This window comes from Physeter macrocephalus, chromosome 1 (genome assembly GCF_002837175.3).
Source record: "Physeter macrocephalus isolate SW-GA chromosome 1, ASM283717v5, whole genome shotgun sequence".
Classification (NCBI taxonomy): domain Eukaryota; kingdom Metazoa; phylum Chordata; class Mammalia; order Artiodactyla; family Physeteridae; genus Physeter; species Physeter macrocephalus.
In genome coordinates, this window is record NC_041214.2 from 37,114,449 (window position 1) to 37,133,859 (window position 19,411).

Consider the following 19,411-nt stretch of genomic DNA (forward strand, 5'->3'; position numbering starts at 1 on the left):
GGAGGGAGACGCAAGAGGGAAGAGATATGGGAACATATGTCTATGTATAACTGATTCACTTTGTTGTAAAGCAGAAACTAACACACCATTGTAAATCAATTATACTCCAATAAAGATGTTAAAAAAAAAATTAAAGGAAATCTGCCTGAGGGATTTGTATTGTAAAAGCCTACCAAGTCTAAAAACAAGGAAACAAACCAAAAAAAACATCCTGAGAGGACACCATTTGCTTTTTGCTTACCATTGAAGGCAGATTCTCTGCATCAAAATTTTTAATCTACAGGAAAACAAAATAAACTCAGCTAATCAATAAAAAGTATTAGTAGGATACAAAATAAGGAATGGAATAATAAAGGCCCCATGAAACCCCCAGATTTTGTATCATTAGGAGTACATTCTTGCACTAGCAGGGATACACTTACAAATGTAGAGGTAAGATTTGTAAGCCAAGAGCTCTAAGGGTGGATGCTGCAGTTAGGCAAAAAATCACAATCCAAACTTCTCACATCTGGGGCACCAGGGAACTGGAGTTCACACACCTTCCTTGGCAAAGAGATTGCCTACTAATAATTTCCCCAAGCTTTTAAAAAAAACCTTGTTTCTCCTTTCTGACTGATTCTTACTGCATCTTATTCCCACAGCACATCTACAAGTCCTAGAAGGTATATAAATGCTAATATGTGCTTCCCGGTATCCCTTTCATTTTAAATACCTGTAGTTGTTCATCAATGTAAGGAATTTTTTAAAATTCTATAGCAGATGGTCTCAATGAAGGACTCTTGTTCAACATGCTGTAATGTTTAAAAAGAAAATTATTGTTCAAATGAACTAAAATATAAGTACAATTTAAAATTGCTTCTGCAGCAATACATTTCTTTCTGCACCTTTCCATGACGGCATTCAGCTGTCTTGGGTATCTCTCAGGGAGAGAAGGAGTGTCGCCTTCAACAATTTTTAAAACGATGGATAAGAAATTGGAGCCAGTGAATGCATGATTCATGCAGCACATCTCATACAAAATGCATGCCAGAGACCTGAAGACACAAAGAATTTGAATGAGGAATAAATGTCTTCTTTTAAATTTGATCATCATACAAAACCTCAGATGTGTTAGGGCATTGGTTGTGAGGCACTAACATATACTTTGTTTTCTATTTAAATACATGTTTACTAATAAAAAAAAGGAAAAAGTGAAAACAGAAAGCACAAAATGTAAGTCTGAATGAACACTTTTTGTCAGAGGAGAGCAAACAATCCAACAGGAATATGCCTACACATAGTAGGGACTCAATAACTATTTGATCAAGGTAGTAAGAAATTTTTGAATCAACCTCTTTGAAGGAAAAGTAAAATGCAGGTATATATTGTCTTCCTAAGGCAGTTCAATTAATGTTATATATGCAAAATAAAATTTAAATTTATTAGCCTAGCCTTACCTCTAATGTGTATCCAAGCATTCTGAAAAGGAAGCTGGCATCTTTATTAGTTTTCTAAATAGAATCAATTTGCAAGTAGGGTGGGAGAGTGGCTGCCTGCAGCACTCATTAACGTGTGTAATTCTCCCTTCAGGAGTACGAAACAGAATATTAAAGTTCTAGATCAGTCCAACACTAATTTGTGTTAACTATGCAAATCAGTCATCTCTAAACTAGCAGAAAAATCTTTTAAATAATCTACATCATTAAGAAAACCAAGGGGAAATTTCTGCCTGAACTTAGTGTTAAGAAAGAACTTTTCTCCTGAATAACGGGTTATTTTTATCTTCTGGCTATTCTGAATTATGTAACTAGCCAGGTCTCCCTTTTCTTATTAGTTGTTTGAAAGATCAGAAATAAATTTGCCGTTGACCTTGTGTAAGCTGTGTTTTATGTAACTTCAAACACTGTCCTGCTTTCTCATGAAAGGCAAGGTATATATCAATACATACATACATGAATACCATCATTTTAACCATTTTGTGGGTGTTCAAGAAAATTCTGGATATGTACACTGAAAATGTTTCTGTTCCTGTAAATAATAATAACACTAAAAATTTCAAACTGATTGGTACTTTACATATTACAAAGCACTTTCATATATATCTCAACAGAACATCATAACTTCCCAGTGTAACGGAGCCAATATTATATTTTTCCCATTTTATACATGACGAAACTGGCTCAGAGAAGTTAAGTGACTTGGTCAAGGTCACACAACTGACCCTGATTGATTCTTTTTTTTTTTAACATCTTTATTGGAGTATAATTGCTTTACAATGGTGTGTTAGTTTCTGCTTTACAACAAAGTGAATCAGTTATACATAGACATATGTTCCCATATCTCTTCCCTCTTGCGTCTCCCTCCCTCCCACCCTCCCTATCCCACCCCTCTAGGTGGTCACAAAGCACCGAGCTGATCTCCCTGTGCTATGCGGCTGCTTACCACTAGCTATCTATTTTACGTTCGGTAGTGTATATATGTCCATGCCACTCTCCCACTTCCTCACAGCTTACCCTTCCCCCTCCCCATATCCTCAAGTCCATGCTCTAGTAGGTCTGTGTTTTATTCCCGTCCTACCACTAATCTCTTCATGACATTTTTTTTTCTTAGATTCCATATATATGTGTTAGCATACGGTATTTGTCTTTCTCCTTCTGACTTACTTCACTCTGTATGACAGACTCCAGGTCCATCCACCTCACTACAAATAACACAGTTTCATTCCTTTTTATGGCTGAGTAATATTCCATTGTATATATGGCTATAGTAGATAGAGCTGCAATGAACATTTTGGTACATGACTCTTTTTGAATTATGGTTTTCTTAGGGTATATGCCCAGTAGTGGGATTCTGATTGACTCTTGAGTTATGTATTTTTCTTTCCAAATCCAAGACTATTTCCATTATAGAATGCTAGAAAGAGGCGGACATTAGGAGAAATCTCACGGTATTGACTAGAACACCAAGATCAATGTCAACCTTATAAATCATGAAAATTATTTGAAGCTCAATAAATTTTCATCCATCTGTAAGACTATTAAATGGTATTTGGTATAGTAGCACATATTTAGATTTCTATACCCAGAAAAACAATTTCCTTCAAATAAAGGTGAAATAAAGACATTTTTAGACAAAGAAAAACTGAGAGAATTCATGCCAGTGGGAAAGCACTAAAACCCTAAAAGAGAATTCTTCCAAAAGAAGAAAGATGATTCCAGACAGAAACAAGGAATGAAGAGCACTGGAAAAAGTAATTTTGTGAATATGTTTAAATCAACATTAACTCTATAAAACTTAACTATCTTATGGGATTTAAAATTATGTGGAATAACATTTCATGACAAAAATAATGCAAAAGACAGAAGAGGGTAAATGGAGTTAAAGTATCATAAGGTCCTAATATTACTGGAAAGTGGTAAAAGCAGTAATTTTTACTAGACTGTAATAAGCCAAGAATGCATGTTATAACTGCTAGGATTACCACCAAAGAATAGTAAACTAATGTATAACTGAAAAGCAAAGGTGATATTTTTTATCAAACAACAAAATTCAAATTTTAAAAAAGCAAGAGGGACTTCCCTGGGGGCGAGTGGTTAACAATCCACCTGCCAATGCAGGGGACATGGATTCGAGCCCTGGTCCAGGAAGATCCCACATGTCGCGGAGTAACTAATGCCTGTGCACCACAACTACTGAGCCTGTGCTCTAGAGCCTGCAAGCCACAACTACTGAGCCTGTGTGCCACAGCTACTGAAGTCCATGTGCCTAGAGCCTGTGCTCCACAACAAGTGAAGCCACCGTAATGAGAAGCCTGCGCACCACAACAAAGAGTAGCCTCCACTCGCCACATAGAGAAGGCCCACGAGCAGCAATGAAGACCCAACACAGCCAAAAATAAATAAATAAATTTATTTACAAAATAAAAATAGGGGCTTCCCTGGTGGCGCAGTGGTTGAGAGTCCGCCTGCTGATGCAGGGGATGCGGGTTCGTGCCCCGGTCTCGGAGGATCCCGCATGCCGCGGAGCGGCTGGGCCCGTGGGCCATGGCTGCTGGGCCTGCACATCCGGAGCCTCTGCTCTGCGGCAGGAGAGGCCACAGCAGTGAGAGGCCCACGTACTGCAAAATAATAATAATAATAATTAATTAATTAAAATAAAAATTTAAAAAATAAAAATAAAAATAATTTTTTAAAGCAAGAAAGGACAGAAAAAGGAACATAAAACAAGTGGTATGTGAAGATTAAAAAAGAAGACAAACTGTCATTAAGCATTTCAACATGATTGTATACATTAAAAAGGTCAAAAGACACTACAAACTATTAGAATTAACAATTGAATTTAGCCAAGTTGTTGGATACAAAGGTCATTTCAATAAGCCTGCAGTAAACACATTTTAAAAACAAAATTAAAAATGTCATTAACATCACAAAATGTCAAATACGTAGGAATAAATCAAACGTAAGATGTGCAAGACCCTACACTGTAACCTCAGTACATTGTTGAGAGAAATTAAAGAGGATCTAAAAAAAAGAAAAACAAATAGGGAGGGATAGATCCACACTCTTGGATTGGAAGGTTCAATTTATGAAGATGTCCATTTTTCCAAGAATGACCTAGCGCAATATCGATTCAAATCTTAGCACACTTTTTTTGTGGGAGTTGAGAAGCTGATTCTAAAATTTACATGGATATGCAAAGGGACAAGGTAGTCAAGGCAACTGAAGAAGAATAAATTTGGAGGTCTTGTATTACCAAACAGCAAGATTTATTGTGAAGTTTCATTTCTTATGAAAGTATGATATTGGCAAGGAAGAAAAAATAGACCAGTGGAACAAAATAGAGGGCTCAAAAACAGATCTGCATATATTCAATCACTTGACTAATGCAAAGATGAACTGCACTGTGGTAGAGGAAAAGATGATCTTTTTAATAAATTATGCTAGGTCAATTGAATATCCATATGGAAAATATTGTATATTGACTCCTGTCTCACATCATACACATGCACAAAAATCAATTATAGGTGGATCTAACTGAAAGATAAAATCATAAAATTTTAAAGAGAAAACAGGTAAATGTCTTCCTGATCTTGGCATAAGCAAAGATTTTTTAAATAAAATGCAAAAAGCACTAACAATAAAGTTAGGGACTGATAAGATGGACTTCATTAAAATTATAAGCTTCTGTTCACAAAAAAACACCATTTGGAAAGTAAAAATGAAGACACAGAGTGGGAAAAGATATTTGCAATTCAAATATCCATCCGAGACTGGTATCCAAAAAATTCCATAAATCAAACAATCAATCTTCTACAAATCAATAAGAAAAAGGAGAGAATCCAAGAGAAAAATGGCCAAAAGATTTGAAGAGACACTAAATGGCCCCAAATCTTGAGATGTTTAACACTATTTGTCATTAGAGAAATGGAAATTAAAACCACAGTGCACAGTCATCAGAATGGCTAAAATGAAAAAGGCAATTATCAAGTCAGTACCTGTTAGGCTATTGAAAAAGTTTTCTTGAAAAGAAGAAAGGGTAGGGCTATACACTAATATAATCATCAGATTGAACCAAATACTTTTACCTGTGTGGGTATGTGTAAAATATTTGTGTGCTGTGAACTGCCCCAATATACTTCTTATTTCCCCAGAGAAGAGTCTAATTCTAACTTCAAGAAGTTTTCTTATACTGACACAATATAGAGTTACAAGGGACTATCAAGATTTGCTAATTCCAAACTCTCACTGTATCGATGAGAAACCAAAGCTCAGCGAGAGGAAGGACTTTGCCTGGAAAGGTGCCATGTTAGATCAGCTTGTTTGATACTGGTACTAGTTCTCATTCAATATTTCTTAAAAATGTTTTCTAAAAAATTTATGTTGACTACCCCCTGCTATATAATCTATTGTATATGTAATAATTTGAACACTGAAAAAAAAATAAATTAAATTCATAGGTCCAAGAGGTAGAGGCTATCCAGGCACCCACACATACTCTTCTGAGGATGTCACTCAGACTTGTGGGCTCTGAGTCTTCTTCAGGACTTGGGTTGAAGCAGAACAAAGCCAGACAATCTCTCCTGGCTCTGACAGGTCTGAACGGTTAGATGGGAGCAATGATCCCTGACCTAGGACACTTTGAGCTGTCTTGGGAGCAGACTTTTATATTGTTTCCACCCATAATACAAATGGCAACAATAATAATGATAATAATAATGAAAATGATAGCTGAAATTTTAATGATGGTGTTTACTATAAGCCAGGCACCCTGTTCTATGTTCCTTACACACTCAAACTTATTTAGTCATCCTCACAAATCCTAATGAAGTAGGAACCATTATTATCATTCCCATTTTCCAGATGAGGAAACCCTAAAATTGGGTAAATTGTTCGAGGTTCCATACTGAGTGGGTGGTAGGGCTAGTATTGCAACACAGGCTGTCTGGCTCTAGAGACAGAAACTCTATGCTATCCTGACTCTCAGTGCTGTACCAATCAGAGCATTTCAGGTCCTTAAGGATGTCCTTCAGTAGGAAATCTTGGCTAGCCCTGAGAGAAGCCTTTCAGGCAGTGGCTGACTTCCCTGATTTCAGGTCCCATCTGGAACCATAATCCACCATCAAAGATCCCTGGGGCTTTAGACAAGCCATGAAGGGTATCAGACCCTGGCAAATATAAAAAACACAGACAACTAGATGCTCTGGGGCAGAAGGAAAGGAAGGCAGGCAAGTCTGGCCTTTGCTTTTCTGTTGCTTGGCAGGGAAAGAAGGTTAGTGGTCTATTAAGCACAGTGAGTTGATCACAAAGTCAAACCCTGGTTTTATGGAGACATAATTCTACCTGAGTCTTACTTGATGAATGTATTGAGGTTATAAAAAGATGTGGAATTATCTGGCTAGACAGACTATGGAACAATTAGATCTAGAGGACAACTCAGTAATCAATTTTGATGCAAAACTATTATTTTTTGGAAATCCTCTCAGCTACACTGAAGACATGCTGCTTTCCATTTACCTATTTTATTTTGATCTACTGATATTTGCTGGGCTGGAGCACATGGAGAAGACTTCATTTATTACCCAGTAACTTGTGAAAAGGGACCTGCTATGGTCCCAGTGCACATGACTGGCATGGGAGGCAGTAACTGAAATATGAGACAATCTGATTGTAGAAACTACCATGACACTTGGGGCAAAAGATTTTTTGATTATCCTGTACCAGTTTTACAATCTTTTTTCTATGTATACTTTTTATTCTAATAACTATATGTCTGTGTATCTGTATGTCTATGTTTTAATTTTCTCCAGTTTCCAACCAGGCATTTCTACATGGGAATAATTACATTATCTCAAGCTCATCACTTCTATCGTTTTTGAAGACTTTTCTCTTATTTGACTCCCAGGTCTTAAATATGGCAATGCAAGAGCAGGGAAGGGTGGGGGACCGGGAGACGAACTGAAAAAAACAAGAGGTATATTTAACTTAGAAGTCTGTAATTTGCATTCCTTTCTTTTTCCAAAATAGAGCCAACTGTGAAGAAGTAAGCAAATAAATCCCTGAGGGGGTGAATGTGGCAGTGAAACGGAAATCTGGGATCAGGTGTGAGCGAAGCAAATTATACCTGAATTCCATAAACTTGCCATCTGTCCAAGTCCACAAGAACTGCCCAGCGGATTTCTGAAGCACAGATTGACAATGGATTGCAAATTTAACCCTGACTTCGTCTGTCTCAAGGTAACTAAAATTGCCCTTTGAAATATGCCCTGACTCCGCAAAGAGAAACCTACTGCACAGTGGTGCATGACTCTGGTTAGGGAAATTTTATTGATCTTCTAGATAATATTTTTACTTGATGTAATCCTAACATATTCATCTAGAAAAGAGTATACATAATTCATGCAGTTGAATAAATAGAGTAATAGAAATTTAATACAAGAGTAGCAGGTTTTGCTTTAGTGTGTGTTACCCTACATAAAAGTCTTTACCACGGTAATGTTGAATATCAACATAAACTCAGTCTAGATATGATAAACAACACTGAGCTGCTTGAACAAATTTTAAGAAGCATATTATATTAATAACTAACGTTTATTAAGGGCCCAACACATCCCAGAACCTCTATCAGTTCTTCCCAAGCTTTAATATGCATACAACAAATCTCCCAAGGAATTTGTTAGAATGCTGATTCTGAGTATTTGGGGGGAAATGGTGGTTACACTGGACCATAGTTTCTGTATCTTCCTTGAATCCCCATGTAAAACAGAGCAGCTAGATAGAAAAACTATAAACCAGGGCCAACATTTTCAACAAAGTTAGGTGACAAAGTGTCTCCTTGAACCTCAAGGTACAAGTACATGGAGACAAACCACAATTGCCACGTGACCTGCACAATATCAGCATCTGTGTGAGAAGAAGCAGAGAGAGTCAATGGAGTGATTGAAGGACCCAACAGTAGAAGACCCTCAAAAGAGTCAACAGGTACTCACTGAAAAGCACAGGGGGCTTTTCTAAGGGGGCAATCTAAGAACAGCAGCTAAAACTTGTAGGAGTTCTGCCCAATCCAAAAGCAGGGTGAATGCAAGAAAACCTTAGGGTTAGGTCTGAAGGGGCTGGAGCAGAATAGCTCAGGACTATCCAATAGAACTTTCTGCAATGATGGAAATGTTCTGAATTTCTGACTACAATAACCACTAGCCACATGTGGCTACTGACCACTTAAAACATGGCTAATGTGTCTGAGGAACTGAATTTTTTAAGAAGTATTTAAAAGGAAAAGTGAATGCAGGTGCGCTCACCCCTTCTTACAAGAACACTGGAATCACAACTAACTGCTGAACAACCATTGATAAAAAAAAAATGCTGGAACCTACCATAAAAGACACCCAACATCCAAAGACAGAGAAGCAGCCACAACAAGATGGTAGGAGGGGCACAATCACAATAAAATCAAATCCCATACCCACCGGGTGCGTGACCCACAAACTGGAAAAGAATTATACCCCATTTCTCCCACTGGCGTGAAAGTTCTGAGCCCTATGTCAGGCTTCCCAGGCTGCGGGCCCGGCAATGGGAGGAGGAGTCCCCAGAGAATCTGGCTTTGAAGGCCAATGGGATTTGACTGCAGGACTTCCACAGGACTGGGGGAAACAAAATCTCCACGCTTGGAGGGCACACACAAAGTCCTGTACGCACAAGGACCAAGGGAAAAAAAACAGTGACCCCATAAGAGACAGGGCCAGACCTACCTGCTAGTATTAGATGGTCTCCTGCAGAGGCAAGGGGTGGCTGTGGCTCACAGCAGGGACAAAGACACTGGCAGCAGCAGTTCTGAGAAGTACCCATTAGTGTGAGCCCTCCTGGAGGCTGCCATTAGCCCCACAAGACAGCCTGTAGGCTCCAGTGCTGGGACACCTCAGTCCAAACAAGAAACAGGGAGGGAACACAGCCCCACCCATAAGTAGGCAGGGGATTAAAGTTTTATTGCGCACAGCCCTACCCACAAGGGACAAGACCCAGCTCTACCCACCACCAGTCCCTCCCATCAGGAAGCTTGCACAAGCCTCTTGGATAGCCTCATCCACCAGAGGGCAGACAGCAGAAGCAAGAAGAACTAAAATCCTGCAGCCTGTGGAACAGAAACCACAATCACAGAAAGTTAGATAGAATCAAACAGCAGAAGAATATGTCCCAGATGAAGGAACAAGATAAAACCCCAGAAAAACAACTAAGTGAAGTGGAGATAGGCAACCTTCCAGAAAAAGAATTCAGAATAATGATAGTGAAGATGATCCAGGATCTTGGAAAAAGAATGGAAGCAAGGATTGAGAAGGTGTAAGGAATGTTTAACAAAGACCTAGAAAACTAAAGAACAAACAAACAGAGATGAACAATACAATAACTGAAATTAAAAATACACTAGAAGGAATCAATAGTAGAATAACTGAAGCAGAGGAATGAATAAGGATCTGGAAGACAGAATGGTGGAATTCACTGCTGCAGAACAGAATAAAGAAAAGAGAATGAAAAGAAATGAAGACAGACTAAGAGATTTCTGGGACAACATTAAATGCACTAAAATTTGCATTATAGGCATCCCAGAAGGAGAAGAGAGAGAGAATGGACCTGAGAAAATATGTGAAGAGATAATAGCTGAAAACTTCCCTAACATGGGAAAGGAAACAATCAACCAAGTCCAGGAGTGCAGAGAGTCCCAGGCAAGATAAACTCAAGGAGGAACACGCTGATACACATAGTAATCAAATTTACAAAAATTAAAGGCAAAGAAAAAATATTAAAAGCAACAAGAGAAAAATGACAAATAACATACAAGGGAACTCCCATAAGGTTATAAGCTGATTTCTCAGCAGAAATTCTGCAGGTCAGAAGGGAGTGGCACGTTCTATTTAAAGTGATGAAAGGGAAGAACCTACAACCAAGAATACTCTACCCAGCAAGGCTCTCATTCAGATTTGACAGAAAAATCAAAAGCTTTACAGACAAGCAAAAGCTAAGAGAATTCAGCACCACCAAACAAGTTAATGTCTAAAGGAAGTTCTCTAGGCAGGAAAAGAGACCAGCAACTTAAAACAACCTTGCACACATATAGACTGCTATATCGAAACCTCATGGGAACAGCAAACCCAAAAACTACAATAGATACAGACACAAAAAAGAAAAAGCAACCCGAAAACCACACTAAAGATGGTCTTCAAACCACAAGAGAAGAGAACAAAAGAGGAAGGGAAGAAAAAAGACTTACAAAAACAAACCCAAAACAATTAAGAAAATGGCAATAGGAACATACATATAAATAATTACCTTAAATGTATATGGATTAAATACTCCAACCAAAAGACATAGACTGGCTGAATGGATACAAAAACAAGACCGGTATATATGATACCTACAAGAGACCAACGTCAGACCTAGGGACACACACAGACTGAAAGTGAGGGGATGGAGGAAGGTATTCCATGCAAATGGAAATCAAAGAAAAGCTGGAGTAGCAATACTCATATCAGACATAATAGACTTTAAAATAAAGACTGTTACAAGAGACAAGGAAGGACACTACATAATGAGCAAGGGATCAATCCAAGAAGATATAACAATTGTAAATACATATATGCACCCGACATAGGAACATCTCAATATATAAGGCAAATACTAACAGCCACAAAGGGAGAAATCGACAGTAACAGTAATAGTGGGGGACTGTAACACCACACTTTCATCAGTGGACAGATCATCCAGACAGAAAATCAATAAGGAAACACAGAACTTAAATGACACATTAGATCAGATGAACTTAAGTGATATTTATACAGCAATCCATCCAAAAGCAGCAGAATACACATTCTTCTCATTTGCACGTGGAACAATCTCCAGTATTGACCACATGCTGGGCCAACAAGCAAGCCTCAGTAAATTTAAGAAAATTGAAATCATATCAAGCATCTTTTCTGACCACAATGCCATGAGATTAGAAATAAACTACAAGGAAAAAAACTGTTAAAAAAACCCCACAAACACGTGGAGGCTAAACAATACGCTACTAAACAACCAATGGATCATTGAAGGAATCAAAGAGGAAATCAAAAATACCTAGAGACAAATGAAAATGAAAGCACAATGATTCAAAACCTGTGGGATGCAGCAAAAGCAGTTCTAAGAGGGAAGTTTATGGAAATACAATCTCACCTCAGGAAATAAGAAAATGTCAAATAAACTACCTAACTTTACACCTAAAGCAACTAGAGAAAGAAGAACAAACAAAACTCAGTTAGCAGAAGGAAAGAAATCATAAAGATCAGGGCAGAAATAAGTGAAAAAGAGACAAAACAGTAGCAAAGATCAATGAAACTAAAAGCTGGTTCTCTGCAGAGATAAACAAAATTGATAAACCTTTAGCCAGACTCATCAAGAAAAGATGGGAGAGGACTTAAATCAGTAAAATTAGAAATGAAAAAGATGTTACAACTGACACCATAGAAATACAAAAGATCATAAGAGACTACTACAAGCAACTGTATGCCAATAAAAGGGACAATCTGGAAGAAATGGACAAATTCTTACAAAGGTACAATCTCCCAAGACTGAACTAGGAAGAAATAGAAAATATGAACAGACCAATCACAAACACTGAAACTGAAACTGTGATTAAAAAACTCCCAACAAACAAAAGGCCAGGACCTGATGGCTTCATAGGCAAATTCTATCAAACATTTAGAGAAGAGCAAACACCTATCCTTCTGAAACTCTTCCAAAAAATTGCAGAGGAAGGAAAACTCCCAAACTCATTCTGTGAGGCCACCAACACCTTTGGTATTCTATGAGGATACCAAAACCAGACAAAGATACTACAAAAGAGGAAAATTACAGACCAATATCACTGATGAATAGAGATGCAAAAATCCTCAGCAAAATACTAGCAATCCAAATCCAACAATACATTAGAAGGATCATACACCATGATCAAGTGGGATTTACCCCAGAGATGCAAGGATATTTTGATACCGGCAAATCAATCACTGTGATACACCACACCAACAAACTGAAAAATAAAAACCATATGATCATCTCAATAGATGCAGAAAAAACTTTTGACAAAATTCAACACCCATTTATGATAAAAATTCTCCAGAAAGTGGGCATAAAGGAAACCTACCTCAACATAATAAAGGCCATATACGACAAACCTACAGCTAACCTCATTCTTAATGGTGAAAAGCTGAGAGCATTTCCTCTAAGATCAGTAACAAACAAGGATGTCCAGTCTCACCACTTTTATTCAACATAGTGTTGGAAGTCCTACCTATGGCAATCAGAGAAGAAAAAGAAATAAAAGGAATACAAACTGGAAAAGAAGAAGTAAAACTGTCACTGTTTGCAGATGATATAATACTATACATGGAAAATCCTAAAGACACTACCAGAAAACTACTAGAACTCATCAATGAATTTGGTCAAGTTGCAGGTTACAAAATTAATACACAGAAGTCTGTTGCATTTCTATACACTAACAATGAAAGATCAGAAAGAGAAATTCAAGAATCAATCCCATTTACCATCGCATCAAAAAGAATAAAATACCTAGGAATAAACCTCCCTAAGGAGACAAAAACCTGTAATCCAAAAACTATAAGATGCTGATGAAAGAATTTGAAGACAACACAACAGATGGAAAGACATACCATGTTCTTGGATTGGAAGAATGAATATGGTCAAAATGACTATACTACCCAAGGAAATCTACAGATTCAATGCAATCTCTATCAAATAACGAATGGTATTTTTCACAGAACAAAAAAATCTTAAAATTCGTATAGAGACACAAAAGACCCCGAATAGCCAAAACAATACTGAGAAAGGAAAATGGAGCTGAAGGACTCAGGCTCCCTGGCTTCAGGCTATACTACAAAGCTACAGTCATCAAAACAGTATGGTACTGGCACAAAAATAGAAATACAATCAGTGGAACAAGATAGAAAGCCCAGAAATAAACCCTCCCAAACTCATTCTGTGAGGCCACCAACACCTTTGGTATTCTATGAGGATACCAAAACCAGACAAAGATACTACAAAAGAGGAAAATTACAGACCAATATCACTGATGAATAGAGATGCAAAAATCCTCAGCAAAATACTAGCAATCCAAATCCAACAATACATTAGAAGGATCATACACCATGATCAAGTGGGATTTACCCCAGAGATGCAAGGATATTTTGATACCGGCAAATCAATCACTGTGATACACCACACCAACAAACTGAAAAATAAAAACCATATGATCATCTCAATAGATGCAGAAAAAACTTTTGACAAAATTCAACACCCATTTATGATAAAAATTCTCCAGAAAGTGGGCATAAAGGAAACCTACCTCAACATAATAAAGGCCATATACGACAAACCTACAGCTAACCTCATTCTTAATGGTGAAAAGCTGAGAGCATTTCCTCTAAGATCAGTAACAAACAAGGATGTCCAGTCTCACCACTTTTATTCAACATAGTGTTGGAAGTCCTACCTATGGCAATCAGAGAAGAAAAAGAAATAAAAGGAATACAAACTGGAAAAGAAGAAGTAAAACTGTCACTGTTTGCAGATGATATAATACTATACATGGAAAATCCTAAAGACACTACCAGAAAACTACTAGAACTCATCAATGAATTTGGTCAAGTTGCAGGTTACAAAATTAATACACAGAAGTCTGTTGCATTTCTATACACTAACAATGAAAGATCAGAAAGAGAAATTCAAGAATCAATCCCATTTACCATCGCATCAAAAAGAATAAAATACCTAGGAATAAACCTCCCTAAGGAGACAAAAACCTGTAATCCAAAAACTATAAGATGCTGATGAAAGAATTTGAAGACAACACAACAGATGGAAAGACATACCATGTTCTTGGATTGGAAGAATGAATATGGTCAAAATGACTATACTACCCAAGGAAATCTACAGATTCAATGCAATCTCTATCAAATAACGAATGGTATTTTTCACAGAACAAAAAAATCTTAAAATTCGTATAGAGACACAAAAGACCCCGAATAGCCAAAACAATACTGAGAAAGGAAAATGGAGCTGAAGGACTCAGGCTCCCTGGCTTCAGGCTATACTACAAAGCTACAGTCATCAAAACAGTATGGTACTGGCACAAAAATAGAAATACAATCAGTGGAACAAGATAGAAAGCCCAGAAATAAACCCATGTTCCTATGGTCAACTAATCTACGAGGCAAGGAGGCAAGAGTAAACAATGGTGGAAAGACAGTCTCTTCAATAAATGGTGATGGGAAAACTGGACAGGTACATGTAAAAAAATGAAATTAGAACATTCTTTAGCACCATACACAAAAATAAGTTCAAAATGGATTAAAGGCCTAAATGTCAGATCAGACACTATAAAACTCTTAGAGGAAAACATAGGCAGAACACTCTCTGACATAAATTGCAGCAATATCTTTTTTGACCCACCTCCCAGATTAATGGAAATAAAAAGAAAAATAAACAAATGGGACCTAATTAAACTTAAAAGTTTTGCACAGCAAAGGAAACCATAAACAAAACAAAAAGACAACCCAAAGAATGGGAGAAAATATTTGCACATGATGTGACCAACAAGGGATTAGTCTCCAAAATTTACAAACAGCTCATGTGGCTTAATATCCTCAAATCAAACAACCCAATCAAACAATGGGCAGAAGACCTGAATAGATATTTCTCCATAGAAGACATACAGATGGCCAAGAGGCAAATGAAAAGATGTTCAACATTGCTAATTATTAGAAAAATGTAAATCAAAACTACAGTGAGATATCACCTCACACCAGTCAAAATGGTTATCATCAAAAAATCTACAAACAGTAAATGCTGGAAAGGGTGTGGAGAGAAGGGAACCCTCCTACACTGTTGGTGGGAATATAAATTGGTACAGCCACTATGGAGAACAGTATGGGGGTCCCTTAAAAAACCAAAAATAGAGCTACCATATGATCCTGCAATCCCACTCTTGGGCATATATCCAGAGAAAAACATGGTTCGAAAGGATACATGCACCCCAATGTTCATTGCAGCACTGCTTACAATAGTTGGGACATGGAAGCAACCTAAATGTCCATCGACAGAAGAATGGATAAAGAAGATGTGGTACATACATACAATGGAATATTACTCAGCCATTAAAAAGAGTGAAATAATGCCATTTGCAGCAACATGGATGGACCTAGAGATTGTCATACTGAGTGAAGTAAGTCAGACAGAGAAAGAGAAATATTGTATGTTATTGTTTATATGTGGAATCTTAAAAAAAGATACAAATGAACTTATTTACAAAACAGAAACAGACTCACAGACTTACAGAATGAACTCATGTTTCCCAGGGGAGAAGGTGGGGGGAGAGATAGTTAAAGAGTTTGCCATTGACTTGTACACACTGCTATATTTAAAATGGATAACCAACAAGAACCTACCGTATAGCACAGGGAACTCTGCTCAATATTATGTAACAACCTAAATAGGAAAAGAATTTGAAAAAGAATAGATACATGTATATGTATAACTGAATCACTTTGCTGTATACCTGAAACTAACACAACATTGTTAATCAGCTATACTCCAATATAAAATAAAAAGTTTTAAAAAATCCAAACTGAAAAAAAAAAAAGTGAATTCAATCCTTCTGCCATATCATCCCAACATATTACCATGTTTTGGACGAGAGTCATAAAATTTTAGAAACAAAGTTTGGGTGAATTTCAGATCCTGCTCATATCAGCTCTTTCTAATTACTTTCTTCCACAATTGAGCTTTACAACGTCTGAAGGAAGGTCAGCTCGTCGCCCTCCCCCATGGTGTTCCCATGCCCTCCACACCCTAAGCATCTGGCCACTGAAGAACTGAGGATAAGACCAACAGCAGGGGGAGAGAGAAGGGAAGGAAGATCACAAGGGGGCAGAGGGTAAATAAAAGGGAAAGATTTTTTGCATCTTTAGCTATCCCTGGGGACATGGTCACAGACTCCATACAAACCATAAAGTCTGGGAAATAAACATGGACAGTGTTCAAAGCTGGGTTGAGAAGTGGGTTGGCAACAATGATGAAAGCATCTTTCCACCGCCAACTGTTACTAACCCAGCCCCCCACTGCACAGAGGCTGGATGTGGCAACAGCATGCATTGCTCATGTGGCATAAGAGACTTCACACTTTGGAATCTAAAAAAAAGATACAAATGAACTTATTTACAAAACAGAAACAGAGTTTCAGATATAGAAAAAAAATTTATGGTTACCAGAGGGAAAGTGGGGGGAGGGATAAATTTGGAGATTGGGATTGACATACACACACTACTATATATAAAATACATAATAAGAACCTGCTGTATAGCACAAGGAACTCTACTTAATACTCTGTAATGGCCTATATGGAAAAAAGAATCTAAAAAAGAGTGTATATATATATATATATATATATATATATATATATATATGATTCACTTTGCTGTACACCTGAAATTAACACAACATTGTAAATCAACTATAGTCCAATAAAATTTTTTTTAAAAAAAGATACTTTACACTTTGAGTGAATGGCTGTGTTCCAACAGCTTTCATCATCTTTGATAGTCTCCGGAGGCTCTTTTAAGATGGACAGAGCCTCAGAAGTAGCAGAATACCCCAAATTAACAGAAGGCCTGCCTTTCTCCCATTTTTCTCCACCAGACTTCTCCCCATTCCCGTCTGTTTTCTGTCGCAGACTCTGGTATCACTATAAGACCATCTCTCCTGGTAGATTGCCTACTCTGTAAATATCCCTTCCCCTTCCTTCTCCTGGGGGATGGGCTTCCTTCCTTGTTGATATTGTGGTTGGCCACATGACCTCCCCAGTCTCTGGTGTGAGATATGAAGGGGAAGTTTCACATGCAGGTGCAGATATAGCACAGCCCCTGCTCTCTGTCTTAGCACTAGGCAGGCTCATTCCAGACCAGGACACAGCCTGAGTCCTGGACCTGGGGCACTGGAGCAGGAGCAGAGCAGGCTTGCAACCTGGAACAGAGGTTCAGGTAACCTGCAGTCCTCGTGTAACATGAAAATGAAATACATTTTATAAGTACCTGAGATTTTTGGAGCTCTTTGTTATTTCAGCAAAGCTGACTTATATACCATCCCCTTGTTTAACAGCTTTCAGCAGCTTCTCATCCCACAGAAGGTAAACTCCAAGCTCCTTTGCATGGCTCCATGGGTCATTCACCACATGAACACTGACTGCCTCCTCAGCCTCGTGTATTTATTGCCACACTCGCTCTGCGCCCCCCCCCCCCGCCACCGCCCCACCACACACACACTTCGTCCTCAGCTAGTCGGAGGACACCGAGCATTACTACACTTCCATGTCATTACAGTGCTCCCAGGGGCTTTCAGGAGTCAGAGAAGGCCCAGGTCACTTGCAACTACTTTCAAATTCTCAGTATATTTTCCAAAATGAAAAAATACCAAAACAGAGTTTCAAAAATTATGATATATTATGAAAATTTTACATTTACTAGATTAACACCTTTAACATATATAAACTCATTTGAATATAACTGCAAACACATACATTTGAGGCCCATTGTGAGGGAGAAGGCTGAGGGGAAATGGCTCTTTGGGCCAGACTCTTTCCCTGCACAATCCACCCCTCCTCCCTCAGTGGGCATCCCCTACCTTCAGTCATGGGCACTGGATCTTTCTGCCTTAAAGGCATTTTGTCAAACTTTTCTCCATCCTTCCCCATCCTAAGCAGCATTATCCACTCTCTGAGACTGTAGCTGATGCTCTGCACCCTCACCCTAGCAGTGAATCACTCACTCCTTTATACACCAGAGCCATGTACACACTCCTTACATTGCACTGTAACAACTTATGGCAATTTGTTTATGTCTGCCAATCTTTTGAGGACAAAGACCAGAACTTACACATCTTTTTTTTTTTATTGGAGTATAATTTCTTCACAATGTTGTGTTAGTTTCTGCTGTACAGTGAAGTGAATCAGCTCTTTGTATACATATATCCCCTCCCTCTTGGACCTCCCCCACCCCATCCCACTCATCTAGGTCATCACAGAGCACCGAGCTGAGATCCCTGGTGCTCTTCAGCAGGTTTCCACTAGCTATCTATTTTACACATGGTAGTGTATATATGTCAAACCTAATCCCCCAATTCGTTCCACCCTCCCCTTCCCCCACAGGTCCACATGTCTGTTCTCTATGTCTGTGAAGAACTTACATGTCTTGATGTTTCTTTCTTTCTGTGAACAACCCACGGGCAAGAGGTAAACTGGTTTTATGGGTGGAAAGGTACACCCTGATTTGTAGCATTTATTGATTTCTGTGGGGGTGAGAAGAGATGTGGATAGCAGAGCCTTGCCAGCTGGTCTGAGCTGGCTGCCGCATGCCACTGAGTTATGCGAGTGATGGAGAGATGGTGTTGGAGTCAGAAGGTGGTCCGGGGCTGGGATGAGAGGGAGAAGGGAAGCCAGGAGGAGTGGAGGGAGAGTCTGAGGCACATGGAAAAGCTGCCGGTCCAGTCTCTCAACTGAGGCCCAGGTTCTTGGGATCCATCCATCAAATGCACCTGAAAGGAGAGTACCAGACTGCTTTCCTGGCACAGGCAGTGTGGCCTCCTCTCCAGCCATTTCTTGAACTTCTTAAAGTAAAGAAAATGAACAGTGCCAGCTTGTCATAATGGAGACTCAGACTACAGGCTGTGTCTCAACTCTGCTTATTGTCCTCCTGACAAAGCCCTGTTCTAGTCACCACTATAAATAATAAAGCACCTCAAAACTTAGGGCCTTAAAACGATAATAGTCAGTAATTTTGCTCATAAATCTATTCTCTCAGAAATTGACAGGGAGGCCTTGAATCTTCTCCCCACGGCATTTG

At 38.5% G+C, this 19,411-nt stretch overlaps 1 protein-coding gene across 1 annotated transcript in view; it reads right to left on the reverse strand.

Moving 5' to 3' along the window:
* The window catches only part of NEK11 (NIMA related kinase 11), a 263,068-nt gene that overhangs the window by 164,155 nt on the left and 79,502 nt on the right, over window positions 1-19,411 (reverse strand). Inside the window, 2 exon segments of the mRNA XM_024115178.3 lie at window positions 713-791; window positions 885-1,034. Coding sequence (XP_023970946.1) covers window positions 713-791; window positions 885-1,034 — 229 coding nt within the window.